This window comes from Megalops cyprinoides, chromosome 15 (assembly GCF_013368585.1).
Source record: "Megalops cyprinoides isolate fMegCyp1 chromosome 15, fMegCyp1.pri, whole genome shotgun sequence".
NCBI classification, from domain to species: Eukaryota; Metazoa; Chordata; class Actinopteri; order Elopiformes; family Megalopidae; genus Megalops; species Megalops cyprinoides.
In genome coordinates this window covers 29,288,085-29,311,602 of record NC_050597.1, presented here as the reverse complement: position 1 = coordinate 29,311,602, position 23,518 = coordinate 29,288,085, and the positions used below count along the sequence as shown (strand labels likewise).

At 42.1% G+C, this 23,518-nt stretch overlaps 2 protein-coding genes across 2 annotated transcripts; one reads left to right on the top strand and one right to left on the bottom strand.

Moving 5' to 3' along the window:
• Positions 1-8,146: 8,146 nt before the first annotated feature.
• Positions 8,147-16,784, bottom strand: LOC118790456 (ankyrin repeat domain-containing protein 2). The gene is made up of 10 exons (XM_036547371.1): positions 16,572-16,784; positions 15,306-15,398; positions 13,779-13,928; positions 11,951-12,058; positions 11,287-11,385; positions 11,051-11,149; positions 9,997-10,095; positions 9,489-9,587; positions 8,684-8,870; positions 8,147-8,251 (listed from the first exon to the last, which is right to left on the bottom strand). Exons 1-9 carry the CDS (start codon positions 16,758-16,760, stop codon positions 8,772-8,774), a joined length of 1,035 nt encoding a protein of 344 aa, XP_036403264.1. The 5' UTR covers positions 16,761-16,784; the 3' UTR covers positions 8,147-8,251; positions 8,684-8,771.
• An 817-nt stretch (positions 16,785-17,601) lies between these two features.
• st3gal7 (ST3 beta-galactoside alpha-2,3-sialyltransferase 7) lies at positions 17,602-23,432 on the top strand. Its single transcript, XM_036546929.1, has 7 exons — positions 17,602-17,722; positions 17,911-18,097; positions 18,497-18,620; positions 19,953-20,284; positions 21,107-21,293; positions 21,624-21,764; positions 22,040-23,432. Exons 2-7 carry the CDS (start codon positions 17,964-17,966, stop codon positions 22,274-22,276), a joined length of 1,155 nt encoding a protein of 384 aa, XP_036402822.1. The 5' UTR covers positions 17,602-17,722; positions 17,911-17,963; the 3' UTR covers positions 22,277-23,432.
• Positions 23,433-23,518: the final 86 nt, after the last annotated feature.

The following is a 23,518-nucleotide window of genomic DNA, read 5'->3' as shown; positions in this document are numbered from 1 at the left end:
TGTATGTTTAGGGTATAGTACTGTAATACATGATACAGTCACACAATTTCTTTTAAATGTAGTTTGATTAGCTTGGGGAAGTGCATGCTGTACTGCTGATGTAAGGTAGAGATGTGACGAAGTCATGTATTTGAAATGAGCCCAGTGCTTCTGGATGTTTCTCAGGTTAGCGAGACTACAACATACAGTAACGGTTATGTAGTCACATTTTGGCTAGAAAGACCTGCATGCAGCATTGTTGTGAGACAAACCAAGGTCGACCAAATGCAGTAAGACAAGAAAACCCAGAACCATAACCAAAGATTTGAACAGTTTCTATACATTCAGTTGACATTATTTTGACCGTAAAATGTCGAAACATAAAACAGATTTCGTATTGTGTGATGTCTGAGATATTAACATAAGTTTTTTCTTACCGGGATGTTGTCCCTTTTTTACTTAAAGCTCCAATGACTGTTATGCAGGAATCATTTACTTTAAAAAGTAGCAAATCAGGGAGCTTATTTCTGCAGTTACGCACATTTAAACAAAATGTTTAAAATGCCCCCCCCCCCCCCCCCCCCCAAAAAAAAGAAGAAAACATTCAGCAGCTCACCTGTTATATGGGTGATGAGTTGGAATGCACTCTGAGGGAGCTGTGAGATGGAGGTCAGAGCCTAAATAAAGCTGTGTGTTGCAGTATGACACGGAAGAACAGGGCTGTTACAAATATCAGCCACAGCTCCACTGGTGTCAGGTGGGAGCACTTTGAAGGTGCCCAGTACCCATTTGGTGTATGAATCTTAAACAGGCCTTACACAGCCACATACCTTCCATTAATGATATCCCCTGTTGTCTTATGTGTCCCAGCATGGGCATTTATCATAGTTGCCCATCCTCTTCCTTCATAGTTTGTACTTTTAAGGGCACATTGGGTACGCTTAAATCCAGACCCATTATGATCTTCAAGGTCTCTGATTGCACGTCCACAAACTTCCATTGCCCAAAAGGGTTTTCTTTATTTTGTATGGTCTGCTTCAATGACAGCAGAACAAGGTGAGTCTAGACGTAGTGAGGCCCTCAGCCGACCTTCAGCTCAACAAGGAGTGTTTGTCCCATAGTCCTTGAAAAACTTGAAAAACCACCATTGTTGGAGGAGATGCATGCCTGAGACTCTGTGCATAGGTTTGTTTATTTGTAAGTTTGCTGTTTTAAAAAGGACGGAGACACACACTCAGTGTTAACAAGGTGCATACTAGCAAGGTTAATTCAAAACAGAGAAGAATGAGAAAAGTCGCAGTCCAGTTACCATTTACAATGGAGATGATCAAGCATTTCGACCGGGTATAGCAATTGTTTGTATGGTCATTCTTTCCTGTTACAGTTGGAAAAACCACATAACTGTATCGATGAATACCATGGTTCTACGTAGTAACAATGACAATGTGTCACCCATACAAAAAATATATTGAGAATGTATTTTAGAAAATATATTTTTTTAGCTCAGGTTATATGTTTAAAATTACTCCCATTTTGCAATGTATTGCAATATACGTCTGCTTTGGATTAATATATTTTCAGGCTGAACAACATACTGTATTTCTTAGTATATAGTATATTACAATTACATTTGGTCATTTTGGTGTGGGTTCTCAGTTTGGTATGGCTGCCAGTGAAACGTCTTAGGAGTCGGTTGGAGTTTAACAGTAAAGTTTCACACCCGAATAGAGTGAGTCTCACCTGCGTAAGAACCGCCACTTAAAATTTTGTAATGAGTGAGCTGCTTAATAGAAGTAGCTGGTATTCAGAACAATCAAGAAAAAGGACTGACAGTTTTATTCCCCAAGTGCACTGGTCAGCGAAAACACATGTTAACAGACCTGTAGGTACATTAGGTTTAATGGAAAAAAGTTTATTCACATTAAATAATGAATATCTTCAAGCTTATGTTACATATTAAAAAAAAACTAAGGAAAAGCTGCTTGCCAGGAAGACAAAAATGACTGAAACAAATGCATTGAAATAACATTACTGTTACTATATGCCAGTGCATTTCTGTTCAACAAGTTCATGGTAATGCATCATTAGATTCAGGCCTTAACCTTATTAACATATTTACACAAATATGGAAAAGGCCATATTTTACATAATTTAATTTACATATTTTTATATACTTACTCAACATTAGTATGGCAGTCTAATAAGAAAGTCTAATATGGCAGTATAATAAGAAAAGCTGTATGAGACTCCAAAAAAAGAGTAATACTTTGTCTGAAATCTTGTGTGATTTTTTTTTTTTTGATGATTTCAAACATATTATGGATATATTGCAAGCAGAGATGACAATAAAGGAATTATATTTCTCACTGTCACAAATTCAGCGACAGTGTTGAGGGAGATGTCAAACAGATCCCTTCTCTCCACAGACAGCATCCAGAGAAACGAATATGTAGCGTTTATTTGCGCTTATATCTTCTCAGTGATGACAGTGAGAAAACAAATGCATTACAGAAAGGGCACAACTGTCATTGTCCTTCATGTCCTAATAATAACTTAATATACTCCTCTCTATTATGATTTTGACCCATTTGATAACTTCAGTTGGTCCTACCAAACTGCAGCTTCCTACAGACCCCAGCTCTGAATAACTGAGTACACAGGCTCATTTTTGTTTGAACATGCAAACAAAGATTCATAGATTCATAATTCACCCTCTTACTCTAATGCACCCTGTGAGGTTGTCCTTTTTGTCACACACTGATAACCCCAGGGTATATTAATACACACTGCTCTGTAAATGTACAGTAAATTATTAACATGATTATGAACAAAATGTTTGTGTATATTTGTTTCTTAGGTGATCCAAAAGGACAATGTAAGCCATGATATTTCCTGTGAAATACTGCACTATGTAAATGGTTCACTTGCTTGGCTAGTTGTGCAGTACATGGCTAATTCAAACTAGCATGTCAAAATGTCACAATTATATATGCTCTAACACAAAATGTTTTAACAAAGAAAAACATTGTTATACCATATTCGGTTTTAAAATCAATTCACTGACCCAAGTTACTTCAGTATCACTTCCCAGTCTCCTCTGTTTCTCTGCCAATTATTCAGTACATTTTTACCCAGTATCCTCATGAAACTACATTGTTGTAATTTGCCTCAGAGATTATCCATGAAAATTACATTTGCGGTGGAAAATCAGTTTGTTGTAAACATCTTTTTTTCATAATTTCCTGGGACTAAAATATGCTTTTATTTTCAAATATATATAAGCAAGAAAACCTGGCTGATTATAATTACCAGAAAGGATATATTTATGGAGCTTCATCTGAGCTTTAACCTTTTCCCCAGACAACCAATGACCTTTGCACCCATATGAAAGTGACAACTCTAGTAGTAGCTTTCTGGAAAAGTGAGCATTGTACAAAAGCCCCTCCAATATTAATTTTATTTATAAAATTAATTACAATTTTTTTTGTGGCTTACCGCTTTAAATGCACATTTATAAATGCTATTGTTTGTTCACATAGTGACACATAATATATTAAAAGCGGAACACTGTATGTGAAAGGTAGTGCGGAGAATGATTCCTCTTTCCAAACCCCGAGATCAAGAGTGCACCAAGGGTAGAAAAACTCAGGTTCACCAAAGTTAAAAACCACACACACAGACACACACCCACAGAGCAGGTGTTTTGAACTATGGCCGCGTTTTGCCCGCCCCATTTGCATTCAGTGGAATTTGCTGACCGTCTCCTCTCCCTGTGTTGAGTGCAGCTTTGCAAGGTGTGTAATGTGGACTTCAACCTCTCTGCAAAATGCATTGCTATGGCGACCAGTTTTTGGTTCTCTTTTGGTCGTCTCATCTCCAATGAGACCCAGGGCTGGGAGTTACCTAGTCAGGCAAGGGTCAAAATATTAAAACATTCTCTGGTGTACTTCTGGTTCTTCTTGTCAGTCGAGGCTATAATAAGAATGTGTCATGTATTCTTTTTTCTGGGACTCCTGTTTGGGGTCTACTCCATTCAGGTTAGCTGCAATGAGTCTTTCTGTTTATTTCTTCATATCCGTTTTAGCTGAACCTGTTATCTTATCAGCTGAGTGGGCCTTAACATCCCCCAAAAGCTTTAACAGTGCGAGAACTCTAAACAACTGCTGCTATTAACTACTGTAGGAAAGGGTGCTGGAAACCAACTTGGTGACAAAACTTGTTATTCTGGGGCTTCTCAGTGTTGTGGAATTGAGTCTGGCTCTTTGAGGAAAATTTTCTTAGCACGAGAAAAAAAGGGAACTGGTCTGAAATGTTGTTCTCAGATCTGATTTGGCTTATTTTTCCCCTTTTTTAAAAATGGAATACTGTAAGGGCTGCTCTATATGGCCCCTCCGTCTGTCTACCAGTATACATTATCTGTGCACTCATAATATGGCATGCTACTCTATGTTGGTTTTTATTTCACGGTTTTAAATATTACTGTGCTGCTGTACGTGCCTGGGAATTATCCCATCATTCATCTGTGAATATGTCTTGTTTGCACTTCTCTGTGAGGGGGAAAAAAAACACTTCAAAGCTGAAGTCATTGTTACACTGTACAAGCTTTACACTATGTGACTCACTTGGGCTATGTTTTTTATCTTTGCTTCTTGGAGCTTGATAACAGGGTTCAAAGTGAAATTCTGTACTGAAAAGCAAGGAGGGCATTATTCTGGTGTGTCTGGTTCCAAGACCAGCATGGTCATTTTCATGGAAAACGCAATGGAAATGCATGGAAAAAGCGGGATCCGCTCAGAGGCCCCGCAGAGTCAGGGCATCTCTGCCTCCTCTCTTGGGGGGGGATTAGTGTGTGTGATTTTCCAGGGGAGAACGATCTGTGTGAATGCTTTGCACACACACGCACACACACAAAAATGGGGAGGTCAGGGAAGCACCCGCAGGACCCAGCTCTGCACAGACCCACCCCCACCACCGCTTTCACCGCATCCCGCTGCTGCACGGTCGGGTGGGTTTGCTGCATCGCAAATCGGTCAAGAGCTCCGCTTTATTCTCCCTCCGCCTTTGAGGCGTTGTTGCGCAGCAAAGCCTTGAACCTATTTATCCGAAGATCCGGGGACAACCTTGACTTTAACAGGTCACTGCATTCATTTGTTAGCTTTTGCTCACGTGGACCACAGTGCCCTCATGTGATCGACTCACGCTACTACATGCTGTAAAGGCCACACGGTCCACAAAGTTAGGCTCTGTACTGTAAAAATGTGCTGTATAGATTTTTTGCAATGTGCGTAGCTTGCCTTGTAGCTTTTACACTACTGATAAAGGAGGAAAATAACAATAAACCTATAATGCTAAACTGTTATGACTTGTGTCTCTTATTTTGGCAGGCATTTAAAGTTTTGGGGCCTTCTGTTATAATTGTACCACTGTAACACCTTGCTTATGGAAGAAAGTTTCTGAAGGAGGGTCAGATCTGATCTAATGGAAACTCTCAGCTGAAATTCACATGAAAACAAGTCAAACTGTAGGCTGTAATCCCTGCCAAATGTGGCATTGTTGTGTTTTATATTTTGCATTGTGTTTTGTATTTTGCACCACTGTTTCTGTGCCCTGACTAAATCATTAAATACTCAGGGCACTGATTACAGCAATTATATTTCCATTTTAAGTAGTGAATAGTAGTAGTAAGAGAACCACAAGGAGTGGGTCTGTTGCCTGGGGACGGTCACAGGCACGCACGCACCGCCCCACTAAAGCATGGACATGTCGAGGGAATCTGCTCGGCCTCGCCAGCCCGCCGCGTATCCAAAACAAACAGAGGGTACGCACTGTGGAAGTCTGCCATGTCCTCTCGGGGAGCTTTGTTAACCTGGCAACTGTCCACAGAGCCACAGTGTGAAATGGGCACAAGCCTCCTCTCCACGTTAGCCATGCGAATGATACTCAACTGATCAAGACTGAGCATTTGTTAAGTGGTTGTGATTGTACTTGGAATCTGATCACTTAAATGAACAATGATGCAATTGGTCAGTTGAGAAAGCCACCCTAAATTTAAGGGTCAGTAATATTAACAATATGTTGAGTAGAAACTTGTTTATTATAGAACATTTTTGGTAGTACATACACACAGCTCAAGTTTTGTTAAAAACCAGAATACATTTTTATCTACCCAAAACACTTCTTTGGCATGCTATGACCAGCAGCCAAGAGGTGGGTTAATCTGTTCCTAAATCCATTACAGGTCTTGTTCAGGTCTGCCAGTTTGACCTTTGACACATGCAGACGGAGAAAGACTAATCCACTGGTGATCCTCTTAGGGGCCGCTAGTATAACTTTGGGGTTACGCATGTACGAACCTGAAATTATTTTCAGACAGTCAGCATTTGGGATTTAAAAATGAACCTCAGGTTAAGTGTTTAGTTGGCCACACAAATGTCAGTAGTCCTTACAGGGGTGATTTTTCAACACTTGTGGTCTGAGCATACACTTAGCTCTGGTTTTCTTTTCCTACAGAATCAAAAAATGACTTTTAAATCTTAATCTGGAGTTGGTTACTTTCGTATTCTTTTTGTTAATTAGTGCCATCAGTGCTATTTGGCTGATTACTGATGACACCAGTTTCAGTGAATTCATCCATTCTTTCATACATTCATTCAAGTGAATGTGTTTGTGACTGAGGCAAACCAGAGGCCTAAATGAATGTGTCCCTGCAGTCCTGACAGAACTTGATTTACTCACCTTTTTATTTCTGTTAAATTGGCATACATATATACACACATACATTTATATATGTGTAATATATATATACATATATATATTATATATATATATATATATATATATATATATATATATATATATATATATATATACATAATTTTTTAGCTCAATTACTATACTATAAATATATAAATTATTGCCATTTTGTCATACTGCAATATATTTCTGACTTGTATTCATATTTTAATTATATTTGCAATGTATTCTTGGATTGAACAACAGTTCTCAATATATTACTATGTATTTCATTGTAGTACAAAGTTATAGCAACCTCAGATGCTGAAAGAACATGCGGCCCAATTCCAAGGTGGTGGAGCTGATCTGTACTGACAGCTAATCGGCGTTTCTTGGAGCTGCTGACCAATTTCTCCATTGCTCAACTGTGCTACTGATAGAAGCAGGAAAATATGTGACCCAAGCTCGTCTCCTGCTCCTGGAGTTTAGCCAGGGATGCAGCGACAATCCCACCCATTCTTGCTCGTTCTTGGGGACACAATGGCACTTGTGTTCATAACCTTACGGGACCTTCTGCAGTTTGCTTACAGCGTGCATGTAAAGCTTTTCTATGCTGCCATAATACCTGTATTTCATTCAGTTTTGTGATTGCGGCCTTCATAGCGAAAACTGCCCTTCTTTAAAAATACAGTGGGCTCATGTTCTTGGCCTTGGAACACAATCAGAAACAGTTGAATTAAAAAAGATGGCTATTGTTTGTTACTTTTACAACAATTTCTGGTAACAAAGACAATATGAGAACCACTCTAGGAAAGGTAGCAGCCGGCTCACAGTAACTGGCTCAGTTTCACACAGTAATGGCTTTGGAAAACATGCATTCACATTTATGTTAGCAACTTATGAAAGTGACAACAGTCTGAGGATCATCATTTCCCAAAGAGATAATCTAAGCACATTGGACGTATCAATAAAGATCACGATCAACAATATCACTTGCTGATAATAAAAGACTGACCTCTAATGACTGGGCTGTGTGATTATTACTGCTGATGCTTCAAATCTCTTTCATTGCATTTACATTAGAGCAACTTCTTCCCAAAGTGCATTCAGTAGGTTTTAGGCAATTAGCTGTAGAGTTACCAAAACATTAGGGCCATCCTTGAAATGTAGTGTTGGAAAACATTGCCTCAGTGATAATAAATGCTGTCACAGGACATACAACTACTCCTGTGCCACGTTAAGATTAGACTGTGCAACCTTAAATGCCACAGGTTTCTCTCGTAACAACACGTTTACAACTGAACATGTTTCATTGAAAGTAATCACGTCGTTATTGCTTTCAGCAGTAATGTAGAGCAGCCCTTCTGCTTTGCTGCTAGAGACAACAGGAGGGGAACTACAGTAGGAGCCATTTTAGGGCCCAGATTAGCGCGTGGTTACACATAAAGCTGGATGCGCAGTACGCTTCCCTCCAGGGCCAGAGCTGCGGTCACACTGCATGTCTGTTAGGAATAACGGTGCCATCCAGGGCCTCACAGCCCTGCAGGATAGAATCCAGAGGCAGGAGGAAGCAGCGTTTCAGAAAACTGGGCCAAAGGTCTGGGCCATTTACGATAAAGGTTCAGCGGATAACATCCTTCAACATACTTTAAGCAGATCACGCATGAGCAGAACACTCCCTCTGGCGTCATATAAAATCCAGGCATACCCAAACTAATCTCCTTTCTGCCAACAACATCCTAGAAAGAGAGGTTTTAGCATAGACAGAGCTGCTGTTTTCAAATATGAGATAGCATATATGCTGACAAACCATAACTTGCAGACAATGCACTGATGTGTGATAGATGATATGATAAAATGTATCTTTTTCACAATTGTGTCGGAACATTCAGAAATAGCATGTGAATAAACCAAAAATGGAATCTGCCTAAATTGTCCAGATGCAGCATACATAACTGTGAAGCATGTGTACCTGGATGAACCAAGAGCAAATGCAGTGAAATGAGGCTTGCAGCCGGTGTTTGGTGCCAGCGAGAGGAGAGTGGGATTAGGGGACGTCCCTACACCATCCCCACGTCCTTCATGCCATCCAGCCTCTCCAGCGTTTCCTTGGTGTCAAACTGCCACTGCTTCACCTGCTCGGTGGCCGTCACACCCTCCTGAAAGACACACCCCAAAGACCGGCCCCTGCTGGTTACTTAGTTTTCTCAAGTGAAATGAAACCCTAATGTGTCATACCTAGTTCTGTTGTGTCTGTTTTGTTTTGGTTTTTTTTACAGGTGTCCCCTGATTAACTAAGGCCAGTCTTAAATGTAATACATTACATTTCAACCCATGCTCAGTGGTATATCTTGGTCATTGAAGTGGCTTCAAAAATACAGGAATGATGAGCATAATGATGATGACAATGCTGATGATGTTAATCGTGATGGTGGTGATAGCAGTTTGTTTTTAAATTCATTTGTTCTTCATTCTTCATGAAATACAGTTTTTTGGCCATCGCACTCAACCTGCAGATCCAAAACCATTCCACACAATGAGGCAAAGGAATATGACCTACCACAATGTCAATGTACTTTTTTCTTTTTGTTTTTATATCTGGAAAAATTGCCAGAAATATTAGTTCATTAAAAAGAAAGTGGACAGTCCACTGCTGCATAAAACACCTTGTCACATTCTCGACACTGGAAGAGTTAACCTACCAAATAAACATATTCATCGTGTGTCAGTCTGAATGGTTAATGTACGGGCTTGCAGAGGAGGGTCCCGATACTCACAGCATTCTGGACTTTCATGTCGGCTCCTCTGAGGATGAGCAGCTTGACGATTTTGTACCGATTTAGTCGGACAGCATCGTGCAGGGCAGTGTCCCCTTCCTGAAAGTGGGTGGGAGGTCGATGAGAAATTAACACCAAAGGAAACTGCCTGGTTGGATATTGCAGACATTTATAAATCTGCTTCGTAAGGTAAGCGACTCATTTGCTTGGAAAGCTCAACTAAACACCCGGTCCAATTATCTTCTCTGTTTTCCTTATCTGTTGAAAAAAGTAAAATCACTTCAAACTCTGATTGAGTGTGCAAAACTGATTTTATTCTGGTGGCATTGTGCTGTAGGTTCTCAATGAAAATTTGCAGGACTTCTGCCATTCAGGGACAATGAAGCAAGAGGCGGTGATCATGAGCTAACGATTTTTACTAGACCTCTGATAACAGACAGCATGTCGCTGACCGCTGCGGTTTTGCTACCTTAAGTGCACTCTTGAGGATAATTGTGGAAACTCCTACCCTGTCTTTGGCATTGATTTTGATCCCGCTGGAGAGAAGATGCTCCACAACATCGTAGTGGCCAGTCCTGGTGGCCACATGCAAAGGAGTACTCATGAGCTGCATTACACATGAACACACAAACACACATCAGCATCATACTACTACTACTACTAATAATAATAATAATAATGATAATCATAAAGATATGCATCACAGTTATATAGTTCTTTTCATGGATCTCAGAGTGCTGCACAGTAAAGCAGGTAACTCACCTCAAACCATGTACTCTGCATCCACACATAAATGAAATTCCATCTTCCTTGCAGTTTTCTCATGTACATCACTTTTATCAGTATCTGTACATACAGGTCAGAATATCCTTGATATGCCTTGTTGTGCACAGGCATATATGTAATCACATAATTAGATTCCACTGAAAGACTTCCACTGGAAAGACGTGTCAACTGAAAGGAGCGCAACTGAAAAGATAATTAAAGTGGTGACCGTATTTGACTTGAGTGAGCCAAAGTTGTAGTGTGCCAATCTGAAAACTATGAATTCAGTATCACAGTTCACAAGTTCACAGTTCACACCATAAATTTGGTGCGCCAGATTAGGTGCAAGTAAGTGGAATCAGCCAGATCAGAAGCCGAAGGGGCCAGATACAGGCCACCCCAGGAAACAACTGGGTTTCTGCTACCGCTACCTCATGGTGGCTTGTTGCCCCAGTAGATGTCCATGTGCCAGGTACATGGGGCTGGACCACTCGATTAGCTGTGCATATACACAAACACATGTGGTAAACACACCCACACACACATGCATACGGTAAACATGCACATACATACACACAAACAGTGCACACATGCACACACAGAACACACATATATACAGTACATACACACATACAGTACACATGCACACAGACACAGATACAATACACACATGCAGACACACACACAGACACATGTGCACAGACACATACAGTACACATGTGCACACGCACATACAGTGAACACACGCACACACACATACAGTGCACACACACACAGAGTACACAGATGCTCCTCACCCTGTCCTTGACATTGAGGTCTGCCCCCCTGTTCTGCAGGGCTTTCAGCGTGCTCAGTTTGCCCCCTCGGCAGGCCCAGTGCACCGCCCTGCAGTCCAGCTGAAAGGAGGAGAACCCAGTCAAATGGCCAATCCCTGCTCCACACCACTGTCAATCAAACATCACCTGAGCTACGCAGCTAGGCAGCAGGACGTATCAGTTAGACCCACAGTGAGGGGGGGTGCGGTCTGTCTCACCCGATCTTTGAAGTTGATGTCGGCTCCTTTATCCAGGAGCTTGTGGACGATGTCTGTGTGACCCTCTAAGGACGCTCGGTGCAAAGCCGTCCTCTTGAACTGGGCATTGTTAAGAGAGAGGGGTTTTTAAAAAAGACATGTTAAGCGAAGATGCACAGGTGTTGCTCCACTGTGGCACCGCATGAGTGCTACTATGGCTAAGAAGAAGCACTGGTCCTAGAATAGTTATACTGAATGGTAACACATGTTAACATGTGCATATAGATAATCTGTGCTTAAATTCAAATGTCTTACATGTTTCAAAACATATACCCCCATAATCCCCTATTTAATGTATGTTTGTTTTTATTTTGCCCCTTTATATGCATACACCCTAAATTTTTGGAATCCCCAATCATGTACATTTGGCTCGCCTTCGCCTCTGCAATCACTGCCCTGCAGGAGCGTTGGAGCACAAGCAGCCAGTGGTTATGTTCCACACTACAAGTCCCATAGTCCACTGGGAGAACAGATGCCAAACAGGATACATTTGATACAAGGATGATAAAACGAGATCTCAGTGCGTTTTCTTGACATCAGCTGAGGGACTTAAGGTGCCTGACAAGTTTCAGGATGCATGAGAATGGAGACGTGAAAAAAGGTGCGCTCCTCAGATATGGCCTACCTCATCACAGGTGTTTGGGTTCCCACCGTCCTCGAGGAACCTCTCAATGATCTTCAACTTGCCCTGCACTGCAGCCCTCAGGAAGTCCGAGGGATCCACAGGTCCTGTCTGACCACCACAAATGGACAAAGACCACACCAGCCAATTTCTGACTACAGACTCAATTATCATCCTATGAAGCTGGACACACACACACCCAACAGTCAGCTAAGGTTCTCCAACGATATATCCAGTCAGGGTCTGCCAACAATCCCTCACCAAATCGGGAACGATGGCCATCAACAGCGGGTGATAACAAACGACCTGTGGGACACACCAAGGGGATAGGTGATGTTCAGCTACCAGCATTTTTTGTCTGACGTGTAGGTGTGTGTATCCCCAGCTTAACATGCAGCTGTGATCCCCTTTGTCTGACCTGCAGGTGTGTGTATCCCCAGCTTAACATGCAGCTGTGATCCCCTTTGTCTGACCTGCAGGTGTGTGTATCCCCAGCTTAACATGCAGCTGTGATGCATGATAACAAAACACACACGTGACAGCATATGAACATGTAGCCCTGCAGCTTCGCAGACCTCCTCTACTGACCTTACTGTAGATACAAACTCCATATATGTATACTTTTTTTCCACAATACAATAATATACAGTGATATACTATTGTGCAATGTGCTAATGGTTTGCTGGTGGGAACACCAGTCACCCCCAGATGACTGCCAAAATAAAAGAAATACTTGAGTAACTGAGAGATACAAAGTTTATTGAAAGCAAGTGTGGTTCCTGACTTAATTAAGCAATTAACATCCCATCATGCTTAGGGTCATGTATAAAAATGCTGGGCAGACCCAGTTGCCCATTATTTTGGCTACGATGGCTGGAAGAAATCTGAGTGACTTTGAGAGAGGGGTGGTTATAGCAGGGATGTCTGGCAGGAGCTTCAATGAGGAAGACTCCTGAACTTGCTGATGTTTTACAAGGAACAGTGGCTAAGGTGATGTTGGCATTGAAGTCTGAGGGAAAGGCATCATCAACTAGTGTATACTCCTCCACTGTGATGTCTGTGCATTGTTGAGACGAAAGGCAAAACGGAAAAGCAATTTTGAATCAGTTGACGAGTGCATGTGTGGCGCACACCAACAGAAACTTGCTTGTTTCCTACTGGTTCTGGCGGCTCTCTTACAGTGTGGGTGCATTCTCCTGGCATGGTTTAGGTCCAATCAACCCCCCAGAGGGCAAGGTAAACAACAATAAATATAAAGCCATTCTGACTAAGCACATTCATTCTGTGGTGAAGCCTTTCCACTCTGATGAGAGTGGTCACTTCCAGGATGAAAATGCCCCCATCCACAGGGCACAAGTGGTCACTCAATGGTTTGATGAGCATGAAAACAATGCGAGCCTTATGCTATGGCTAAATCTCAATCCAACTGAACACTTCACTGAACACTGACAATCTGGACCAATGCCTCAGACAGTGTTTTCCACCATCCACAAACCAGCAAAGGATGGAATTTCTCATGTAAGAATGGTGTCTCATTCCCCAGTAGAGCTCCAGATACCTGAATCTATGAACCTCTGCCAAGGCACAATGAAACTGTGGCTTGCAGTGGCCCGGCACCCTATTAAGACACTTTATGTTGGTGATTTCTTTATTTTGGCAGTTATCTGTAAAAGTGCAATAAAGGGCCAGATCTGTCTTGGAAAATAATCAAAGCCACTGTATTGGCTTGACACTGCATAATCAGAGATGGCTCCTTGCTCTTTGCTCCATTAGAGAGAGAGAGAGAGAGAGAGAGAGAGAGAGAGAGAGAGAGAGAGCACACACTCACAACCGGCACTTCCACTACTGCCCCAGAAGAGGGCGCTGCTTCATCCTTTCTGCTCTTTTTCTTCTTGTGCAGCTCGGCGAGGTTCTCTGCACCTCCCAGGTCCACGATTTCTTGGTGCAGGTCAGACGACCTTTTCCACACGTGATCCATCGCCTGGCAAGAACAGAGAGCCTGTCTGAGGCAATCAGTGCCATTCCATCCACTGGCATTGTTTAATGTCTTCAGTGTGGGAAATCTCACAACAGAGCCTGCAGGTGTTCCGTCACCCTGGCTGCTAATAACATGAAAACCAACAACGTGGAAACCGAGCTGATAATCGCTCATAAAATAACTCCAAGTGCATATCTTATGTAAACTATTTTAAAAATTAGACCTAAAACTATTAAAAAGCACGTTCTAAAAATATACATGACAGGGAGCCATGGAAAACAATCTATAGTATCAAAAGTACACACAGCAGTACACACAGGATAACAGTGTCTGCTAAAGGAATCAATGTAAGACTGGGGTACTTGGGTGTGCACCTGCCTCAGAGAATGTCCTTATGAATCAAAAAATGGGTGACATCACAGGAACTGTATGGGGGCATTGCATAAAACATCACCTGTTCTCATAAGACTCCAAAGCGATTCAAGGCAGGCCTACGAACACTGAATGCATCGTGACTTCCCATGTTTATTGGCGGACCTCTGACTAATTGTGCTGTACTCCTGTCATTCCTGGACTTTGAGCTTCTAATAAAATGGCTGCCCATGGCATGGCTACCATGAGCACTGACGAGCTTGTAAAACCTGAGACCCTACTGAGGTGAGTTTGGGTAGCAGCGAGGGGGGGAAATGTGGGTCAGTAGCATGGCTTTGGAGGGACTCTGAAAGATGCAGGGAGTTTTTGGCACCACCGGGCCGTCAGCAATGGAGGTAAAACAATACAGCAGCAACCCTTATCCACGGAGGCAGAGAATTTGGGGCTCAGCTTTGATACCCACACGTGTTCCATGTGTTAAGCCAATCGGGAGATTCCGCACCATCCAAACGGGTTTTAACAATGCCAATGCAAGATCTGCTGCAGGGTGGGGGGGTTGAGGTGGGGGATGGGGGAAAAATTCCATGCACCCTCTGCGGATAGCTGTGGTATTAGGGCACGAGCTGCAGTCACATACACATCCCAAGAATCTACTATGGCACTGCTCGCTGTGATCATGTCACAAATCCCCTCAGCAAGGGGACTGTTCTCCTGGCACATGGAATTCAGTCCGCTAAGTCTGTGGCACAGTGTCAAGGTAACTGTAAAGGTGGCAACGCATGAACCCGCTGCATGCTCCCAACAGTTGCCGACGGTCTTCCCCTTTAGGAGACTTGTTTGCCCCTCGTGTAACCATAGACACTGCAGTCTGAGTAGAGACTGTTCTTCCCATACAGCACAGGAATACAAAGTGCACTTACTGAAGCGATTATTTCAACTGTCATTGAGGTATTACAGATGTCTGTCAGGACATTCTGAAACTATGAGTGCATATACTTCAGTCTTTACCTTAACATCCATAACACGTCCGTTGAGTGATTTGATGAACTTCTCTTCCTCCAGCCCTGGTGTATCCATTTTCCTTGTTTGAGCTTTGAGCCTCTAAAAAACAACGAAAAATCTAAATTATCACATTATCTACCAAGAGCACATGCCCTTCACTTATCTAAAACAACATCTCAACAACTTTAGTTAACCTCCCACCAGCTTTGTAATTCCTTGCAGACTAAATATATCTAAATAGAGGTTAGAATTAATCATGCAATATTAAGTGTTGATTAACCGCTCCATTGTTCTGAATTTGACGTGTTAATGTGTGGGATATTTAGCAAACGTTAACTGAACACTCTGACTGCTGAATGCACTCATGGGAAAGAAAAAAAATCAGCTCTCAAAAGACAACTGGGCTGATTACCTCAAGTTTAAAACCATCTAGGACAAGACATTCCTCTGTGATAACAGCATGCCTAGATAAAACTCAGTGCAAGGGCAAACACCTCTCTACAATGTAATAGAAAGAGGCGTGTTTATGGTGTTGTGTGACTTTTTCCAAACACAGATATAAATTGTTTTAAATATTTAAACAATTTAAATAATGAATAATTATTTAAGCAATGTTTATAGATCAGCAGCACAATATTGTTAAGAATGGTTCCACTCAGCTCTCTGGACAGCAAAACATAGGAGAAGGAATGGGAAAAGATATACAAACCTGAATAGGTTAAAAGGCAGAATGAGTATGGCAGAGAAGGACAACAGAAAAACACACAAACTGACATTATCACAACAGGGTTGGTAGAACAATGAGAACGAAGACAAATGCTTTTTGGGTGCATGCTGCTGTGCGGGTTAGCTTTCATTAGTTGAAATGGGTGACTTATCTCACCTCTACGTTAAAGTAGTAGGCGGCCAAATGCCTTTTGGGAAGAAACCCCAATTCTTCCAGTGAGTAAGCTTGATGTGACATTGGGGAGGGGATAAACCTTACCTGTTAGTGAATAGGAAACACTAAGATTCATTCCATGCCAGAGCAAAGTACTCTGATTGATCAGTTTGAATACAGGCTGACTCGTTTTCAGGACACAATCTTTAATATGTCGATATTAGCATAACAATACTAACCTAGTAATTAGCTGACCTGGGTGAACAGCGAAAACTCAAAGCAAACTATCTGTCTTTATTTCAACAGCACGTCTTGAGTTATTGTTTGATGCCACAATGTCCTTGAATTGTACATACTGAATTTTCTTTCTTTTATTGGAATAAAAGGCATACCTCACTTTTGTTCTCCAGCTCCACCTTCTTGTCAATCACGCCGGTAGCCCACTGCACTTCGTCGTCCATCCTTAGATATTGTTTAGGGATTAAAAAATAGCGACTCTTTTTAAATTTCGGTACACCAAGCAGGGCTAAAACGTAAACATTCTTCGGAAAACTTGTCGTCTTTGTGTGCAATTTGTTCATGTGCAAAATATATTATCTCCTTAGCTGTAACTGCACGAATGACTTGGGTTGGACACTGATTCAGCAGTAGCGCTGTGGTGAGAGTGGTCTTATACTACATCACCGGAACGCAAGTCTCGCAGTGGCCACTGTGGAACCCCAGAGGGCAGATGTCGCGACCATCGACGACTGCCAGCGTCTGCTCTGACAACTCCGGAAGGACAAGACCCAACAAACTGTTTCAAATATTACGCTAATTAATTGGTGTCAAGTGATAGCTTGCAAATACCAGTCTACCGTGTCTAACACCGAGCAACAATCAATCATTGAAGAGGTTCGGTAAGCATACCTCATGCGTCATCTTCTGAATCCCATCATAAATGGCCTTTTATAAATGCACAGAGAACCAGAAACATATAAAACCAAAATAATGATTCTGTTTATTGTATTCACGTGAGATATAACCTTTAAATGTTAGATCTGTGGTAACTACCTGACCTACAGTCGCGCTCTTATTTATAGCGGTAAATCTTTACAAATGTGCCTTATTAAATAACAGGTCACATACTGCATAAATGCACCATTCTGTGTTTTTTTAATTAATACGTGTTCCAAGCAATCTTTGCTGTGTAAGCCAAAATCAAAATGCATCAAGTGCAAAAAAAACAAAACAAACAAACAAAAAAAGCCTACGAATAAAAACTGCAATATGCGGCCACTCACAGGCCATATAAGTAAATTACACAGGCACACAAACGTAATAAATTTTTAAACTACACGCGTGTATAATTATTATCGAACTACAGCCTTGAGTAAAGTCCACTCCAGTGTAGCCAGTCAATCATTAACCTCTTCGAACGAGTATGAAACGGCGCATGGAAAGCAGCTGGGACGTTTATTGATAATAGTCAATTCATTTAAGTAGGAACATATTTAGGCCTACTTCATGTCGGCCGCACAATGGAAAACAGGTGAACAAGCAGGTATGTACTCTCCCCCGCCTATCATTTAGTTTAGAGTAGCCTACATTAACCGTGTAAACTAGCATATGTAAAACCGTTATAGACAGTGAGTTTGCAGGTTTCGATAGCTCGGCTACAGAGGGTCAATTCACAGTTTAAACTCTAAAAATGAACAAGTTCATGTTTCTGATAATCACAATCCAATTTAGGCGAATGGTGAGACAACATGTGACGGAGCGTGATGTGACCGTCCGTTGAAAAAATGGTTACTTTAAAAAACCTCAGTGTTGAAGACCCCGAAGACAGCGGTTTGCCGTTGCTGCCGGAGGCAGAAAACATTGAGCAAGCGGCAGCTACAAACGGGAAGACAGAACTCCGGAAATTCTTCATCAGCAGGTACACTCGTTGAGCTAAAAAAAAATCCTTGCTTGCTTAGCTATCAGGAAAACTATGTGATTTAGGCTACCGTTGAATTTTTACTCCAAGTTTTCCAGTTAGTTGAAAAATGACCGTTTAACAACTTCGTTTACAAATCGTTGGAACGTTTTGGCTGCGGTCTGTCACCTTTTAATCAACACACACCTGTTCATTGAAGATTTTTTTTAAGCAGATCAGCAATTTTAGAATGCATTATTAAATAACCATATAGGAAGAATTTACTATTAAATGAATCCACAATGTGGCCATAATTTAACCGCAAATCCTTATAATAATAATAAATCCATGGCGAAAAATGAATTTCCAGTGCTATAGCCGTGTGCTTGCTTTGTGTGGAGCCTCACGCTATCTTTGCAGAGAGACCAACCTCTGTCTGAGCCTGGTGTTGTTGCTGGGGTGTTACTCAGCCGTGCTAGTCCCAGTTTACCTGCCCAAGGAGCAGCCTATCTGGAAGAATGGCAGTTTGCAAGGCAGAGACATGGTATGTGGGACAAGTGCTCTGACCATGAATTTAAACACAGGGTTTTAGTGTCTGATTGAACTTTTGAAGTAAACATGAACATGTTTTGAACTGGGAGAAACATTTTTGTTAATTTATTTGGGTATATTTTACTATATTAACTACACATAATTTAAAAAAGTCCAATCTTGCCTCTTTTGGTAATATATTCTTTTAAACGAAGGCATTCCCTGTTTGCTTAAATTACATTGATACACATTGGCCCAGTTGTTCAAAAAGTTTAATCTGGATCAGAATGATCCGGATTTGGAAATCCCATGTTTTGCTATCCAGGATCAGGTAATCCACCTTACTTTTGTGCCGTTTTTTCAAAGCAACATTGGATTGGATGACCCTGATCCAGATACAAACTTCAAGATTACCAAATCTGGATTACCAGTGCTCAAAATGCGACTACATATCACAATGTAGGCTACTAGCTGTGTAAAGAACAACAGGTAGAATAGCCAGCATGGGGTCATTTTAAGTGTTTTTATTTGAAGTGACAGAAAACAGCACAGGTAGCGTGCAACATAATACTTGCCTGTATTGTCCTGCACAACATCGCTACCAGGCGCAATGTCCCTCTCTGTGATGACGTTTATGATGCACCTGAGCCTGTTGAAGACCCAGACCAACCTCCGGCGTTCTCTCAGAATTAGGGACTGACTGGGCGTGCAATAAGGGATGCAGTTGTTAGTAACTACTTTTGACTGGTTCATCTCTGATGTGTCATTGTAAATAACATGGTGATAAATGACAGTTAAATATTTTTGTTTGTTATTGACAGCTGTTTGGAGAATTATTTTATGGGGACAAAATCCTTTTTTTTCTTTTTTTACTTGACTGTACTGAAAGGCTTAATAGGTAGCCTAATGTCTACTTTATCACTGTAACGGTTAAACAAATCAAGTGCAAAATATAAATAAATGTATACATGCTACATGATACAAATGTTGCATTATTTGACCAATTTTAAAGTTTTATTACATTTTGTTCCTGAAATCCCCCCTGAATCCACCCTTCTGCTGGGATCAGGATAATCCTGATTTTTTGGATCAAAGGTATCCCAATCCTACTAAAATGTTTTGAACAACACATACTGAAGGTTTGATCCAGATCAAAACCAAGACTAGATTACATGATGTAATCCAATTTCAGAATCCTTTTTTTTTTTCTTTTGAACAACCCATTTTCAAGGTTTGGTCCAATCCGATATCCGAAATCCGATCAGATTACTTCTGAACAACTGGGCCATTGTGTGAAGCTGTGTCTTCTTCCCTGCTCAACAGCGCCCCCTGTGTGTGCCCACAGGTCCTGCTGAACAGCTCGGCCTCCCTGCTGGCGGGGGAATGCCGTCCCGGCTGGTGTGGGGAGCGGCTCCGCTCGGCAGCCCTGTGTCCGCGCCTGCCGGAGGTCCCAGTGTTCCTGCAGGAGGGGCATGCGGAGTGGGCGCAGCCCCCTCCTCTGGGCTTCCAGGACAGTGAGGAGAGGGCGGCCAGGACTCTGCAGACCCTTCCCCAGACCGGCCCACCTCCCGGGCTCAGGGGTAGGGGGTGCAGCCGCTGTGTGGTGGTGGGGAGCGGAGGGGTGCTGCTGGGCAGCCGCCTGGGGGCCCACATCGATCAGTATGACATCATCATCAGGTGAGAGCAGTCTGATAGGCTGATGGTTGATACCGGTGATGAGTGGGAAGTCCGCATAATATAGACTTTAGTGGGACTGCGCAACAACTGCTCGAAACTTCATGCACTTGAACAGACAGGTTCTTTTCAAACACAATGACACAATGGTTTTCAACTCCCCATGTGACATGTTTGACCAATCATGTGACAGGTAACTGCTGCATGTCACATGAAATAAAAAAAAAAGCTACAAATCACTGTTGAAGTCGGTTTCAAAATGGTTTGAAACTGACTTTTGAAACCAAAATGGCTTTTGGTTTTTAGGACTAAATACTAGGGCCTGACTGATGTCTTGTTTCACTGAGAATATCTGCCAATGTGGTTTCTAACCTTATTAAAGTTATTCTGTGGGCCTGGAAATGGATTTCTTTTCCAGTTGACTGGCCTGTTATTTGTATTGCCTTATGTATTTACAAGTTTAAGTTTGACAGTGTAAAATTTAATAGAAAAAAGTACTACTGTTTTGTGGTTACTGTCATCATTTTTATGTGTTTAATTTTTTTGCAAGTATTTTTTTCTGATCACTTCAGTGTCGCATGTCATGTATATTGCCTTTTTAAATTGAATTTATTGCATGTTCAAACATTTCATGTTTTTAACTTTTAACTTTCTCCCTTGAAATGTTAATTTGGATTAAAACTCCACAATGTGTGGGTTATTGGTTGGCTCTGCTAAGAACAAACAAAACGGGTCATGAAAAGAGATGTCATATGCTGCTAGCACTGTGTGTCCAAAATGGCTGCTCTTCAATGTCCACATTGCCATCCTCTCTTTTCCTGACAGGATGAACAATGCCCCTGTTTTTGGGTTTGAGAAAGACGCCGGGTCCAGGACCACCATCCGTCTGATGTACCCAGAAGGGGCGCCTCGGTCCCCCCGAGAGTACCAGAACACCGCTATAGTGGCTTTGGTGGCGTTCAAGAGCTTGGATCTGGAGTGGCTTGCATCCGTGGTGACCAAAGAGAGCCTGGTGAGCGCAGCTAAATATGCGGCAAACTGTGCTGCCACGTTGCTGAAGATTTACCAGAGAGTCCGCAATGTGAAAACTTAGCCTACAGAAATGTCGCCTGGATGCATTTTGAGGTTGATTGAACAGCGGAAAATTGGCGGCTGTTTTTGTAGAAGTTATGAAGAAGTTATGGCCCGCTCTGGGAAACTGGTGTGCCCTTCCTGGGCTAATACAGACTGTTTCCCAAAAATAATATAAAATTAAAAAAAAATCTATGGCACTTGGTTCCCCCTGGTGATGGGCAGCACCCTAGGCAGCCGCCTGTTCGGCTCATCAGATCTGTCTTCCCAGGGATGGTGGTCTAAGCTGTGGTTCTGGCGCGATGTGGTGGAATCCATTCCTCTCCAGCCAGAAAACTTCCGGATCCTGAACCCTGAAGTGATCCACCAGACGAGCCTGGCATTACAGACATACTCCAAACAGCAGAAAAAGGTCAGATTCCCTGTCGCCACAATCACAACTGCTTTCCCTAAACTATATACAAATTAACACCAAATTTACTGACATAAATGTAAGTTATGCCACATTTATACCCCTTAGTCTGCTCACAAAAAATGCAATCAACTTGAAATCTTGAAAAAAATCCAGTAATGCAGCAGACAAAGGGAAAAAGTGTATGGAACAGCATGGTCAGGTGTCTGTAACTGTAAATGGAGTGAATGCAAGAGTCGGTCATTTTGATGAAACCCCACTGGCTCCATCTGCAGATGGTGCCCACCCTGGGAGCCAGTGCGGTCGTCATGGCGCTGCGACTGTGCGATGAGGTGAGCCTGGCGGGCTTTGGCTACGACCTGCAGCACCCAGCCGCCCCGCTGCACTACTACGAGGCCCTGCGCATGGATGCCATGAAGTCGCAGGTGGTGCACGACATCAGCACCGAGAAGGTCTTCCTGAGGGAGCTGGTGGCAGCGCAGGTGGTGACCGACCTCACGGGGGCGCTGTAACAGAACCGGCCGCCATGGCGCTACGGCGGTTTTGGTCACACAATTCGGCAATCACAGAAAGCTGTGACAGGGTCCGCACACTGCATTTTCTACAAGCCCTGACCCGGGATCAGTTTCAGTTTTTTAAACGCCCCCCCCCCACATAAAGGAACCCTGAATCACTTCAGGCTTTCTTAACCCCCCATAAAGGAAAAGAGCAGATTCTCTGTTAGCAGGCTAGAGGAAGAATAGACACCTGTGCTTCCTCATTCCTGGAGGAGAATGTGTCCACAGTAGCTCAAAACAGTTCATGCATAACCTTATACAAATCCTTACTTTCAGCTTTCAGTTTCAAATCCACTAATGCATTCCCACAATGACAGGCCTCCTTGACATGGGTGGTGGTGGGGGGTTGTTAAAACATAAAGGACAGGAAATATTTAGGAAGACCTTTTTTACTAGCAGACTTTTGACTTTTACACTTTCACTGAAAGAAAGGTCGCTCAAATTTTTTGTTAGGCCCTGTTGGGTTCCCTTGGAAACAGTGGGACTGGAGATGTCGGCTCAATGCTGTGGAAGGAAGCTACAGTGGCTGGCCAATGATCCAGAACTTTCTCTGCTTCCGCTCGCATACAGTATGTTTGGGCGGCTTAAGGCTGTGTTTCAGGAGCGTATCATTATTTGGCAAAGGCCAGTCTACCTTATCTTAAATAAAGGGCTATTACTCTTGGTAATGAACTGGGCCTCTGAACTGGAAACAGCTGATCCCTTAAAATGAACACTGAGGCAAGTGTAGGAGATTGCTGTGTGAGGCACTATAGCGGGAGTGGTGGTAGGCATAGTTCGCCTGACCTTGTATTGACCTTGGCTGGCTAGTATGAATGACAAATTCCATTCCCTCATGAATATTGATGAGCTCATTAATATAAATGTGTTTTGCAAAATTATGCCTTTTAGCCCACTGTTTAACTGTGGCAGTAGTGAGGGGGAGGTTCAGAAAGTGATAAAGAATCTTTTTTTTTTTTTTTTCTCCAGTTTCATTTTCATACAGCCTCTGCGCCTGTACACCTTTCATTGTATTGGCTATTCATTATAAAGCACTCCAAACTAAGAGGCGAAGACTTTATAGATTTTGTTTTAAATGTTCTGTGCATTAGAAGTTTGCTTAACAAAAGTTTCGCCCAAAAACGAAGTTAAATATTAATATATTAATATAATTTAAAAAATTAAAAAATCTAAATCATTAATGAGATTTTTTTATTT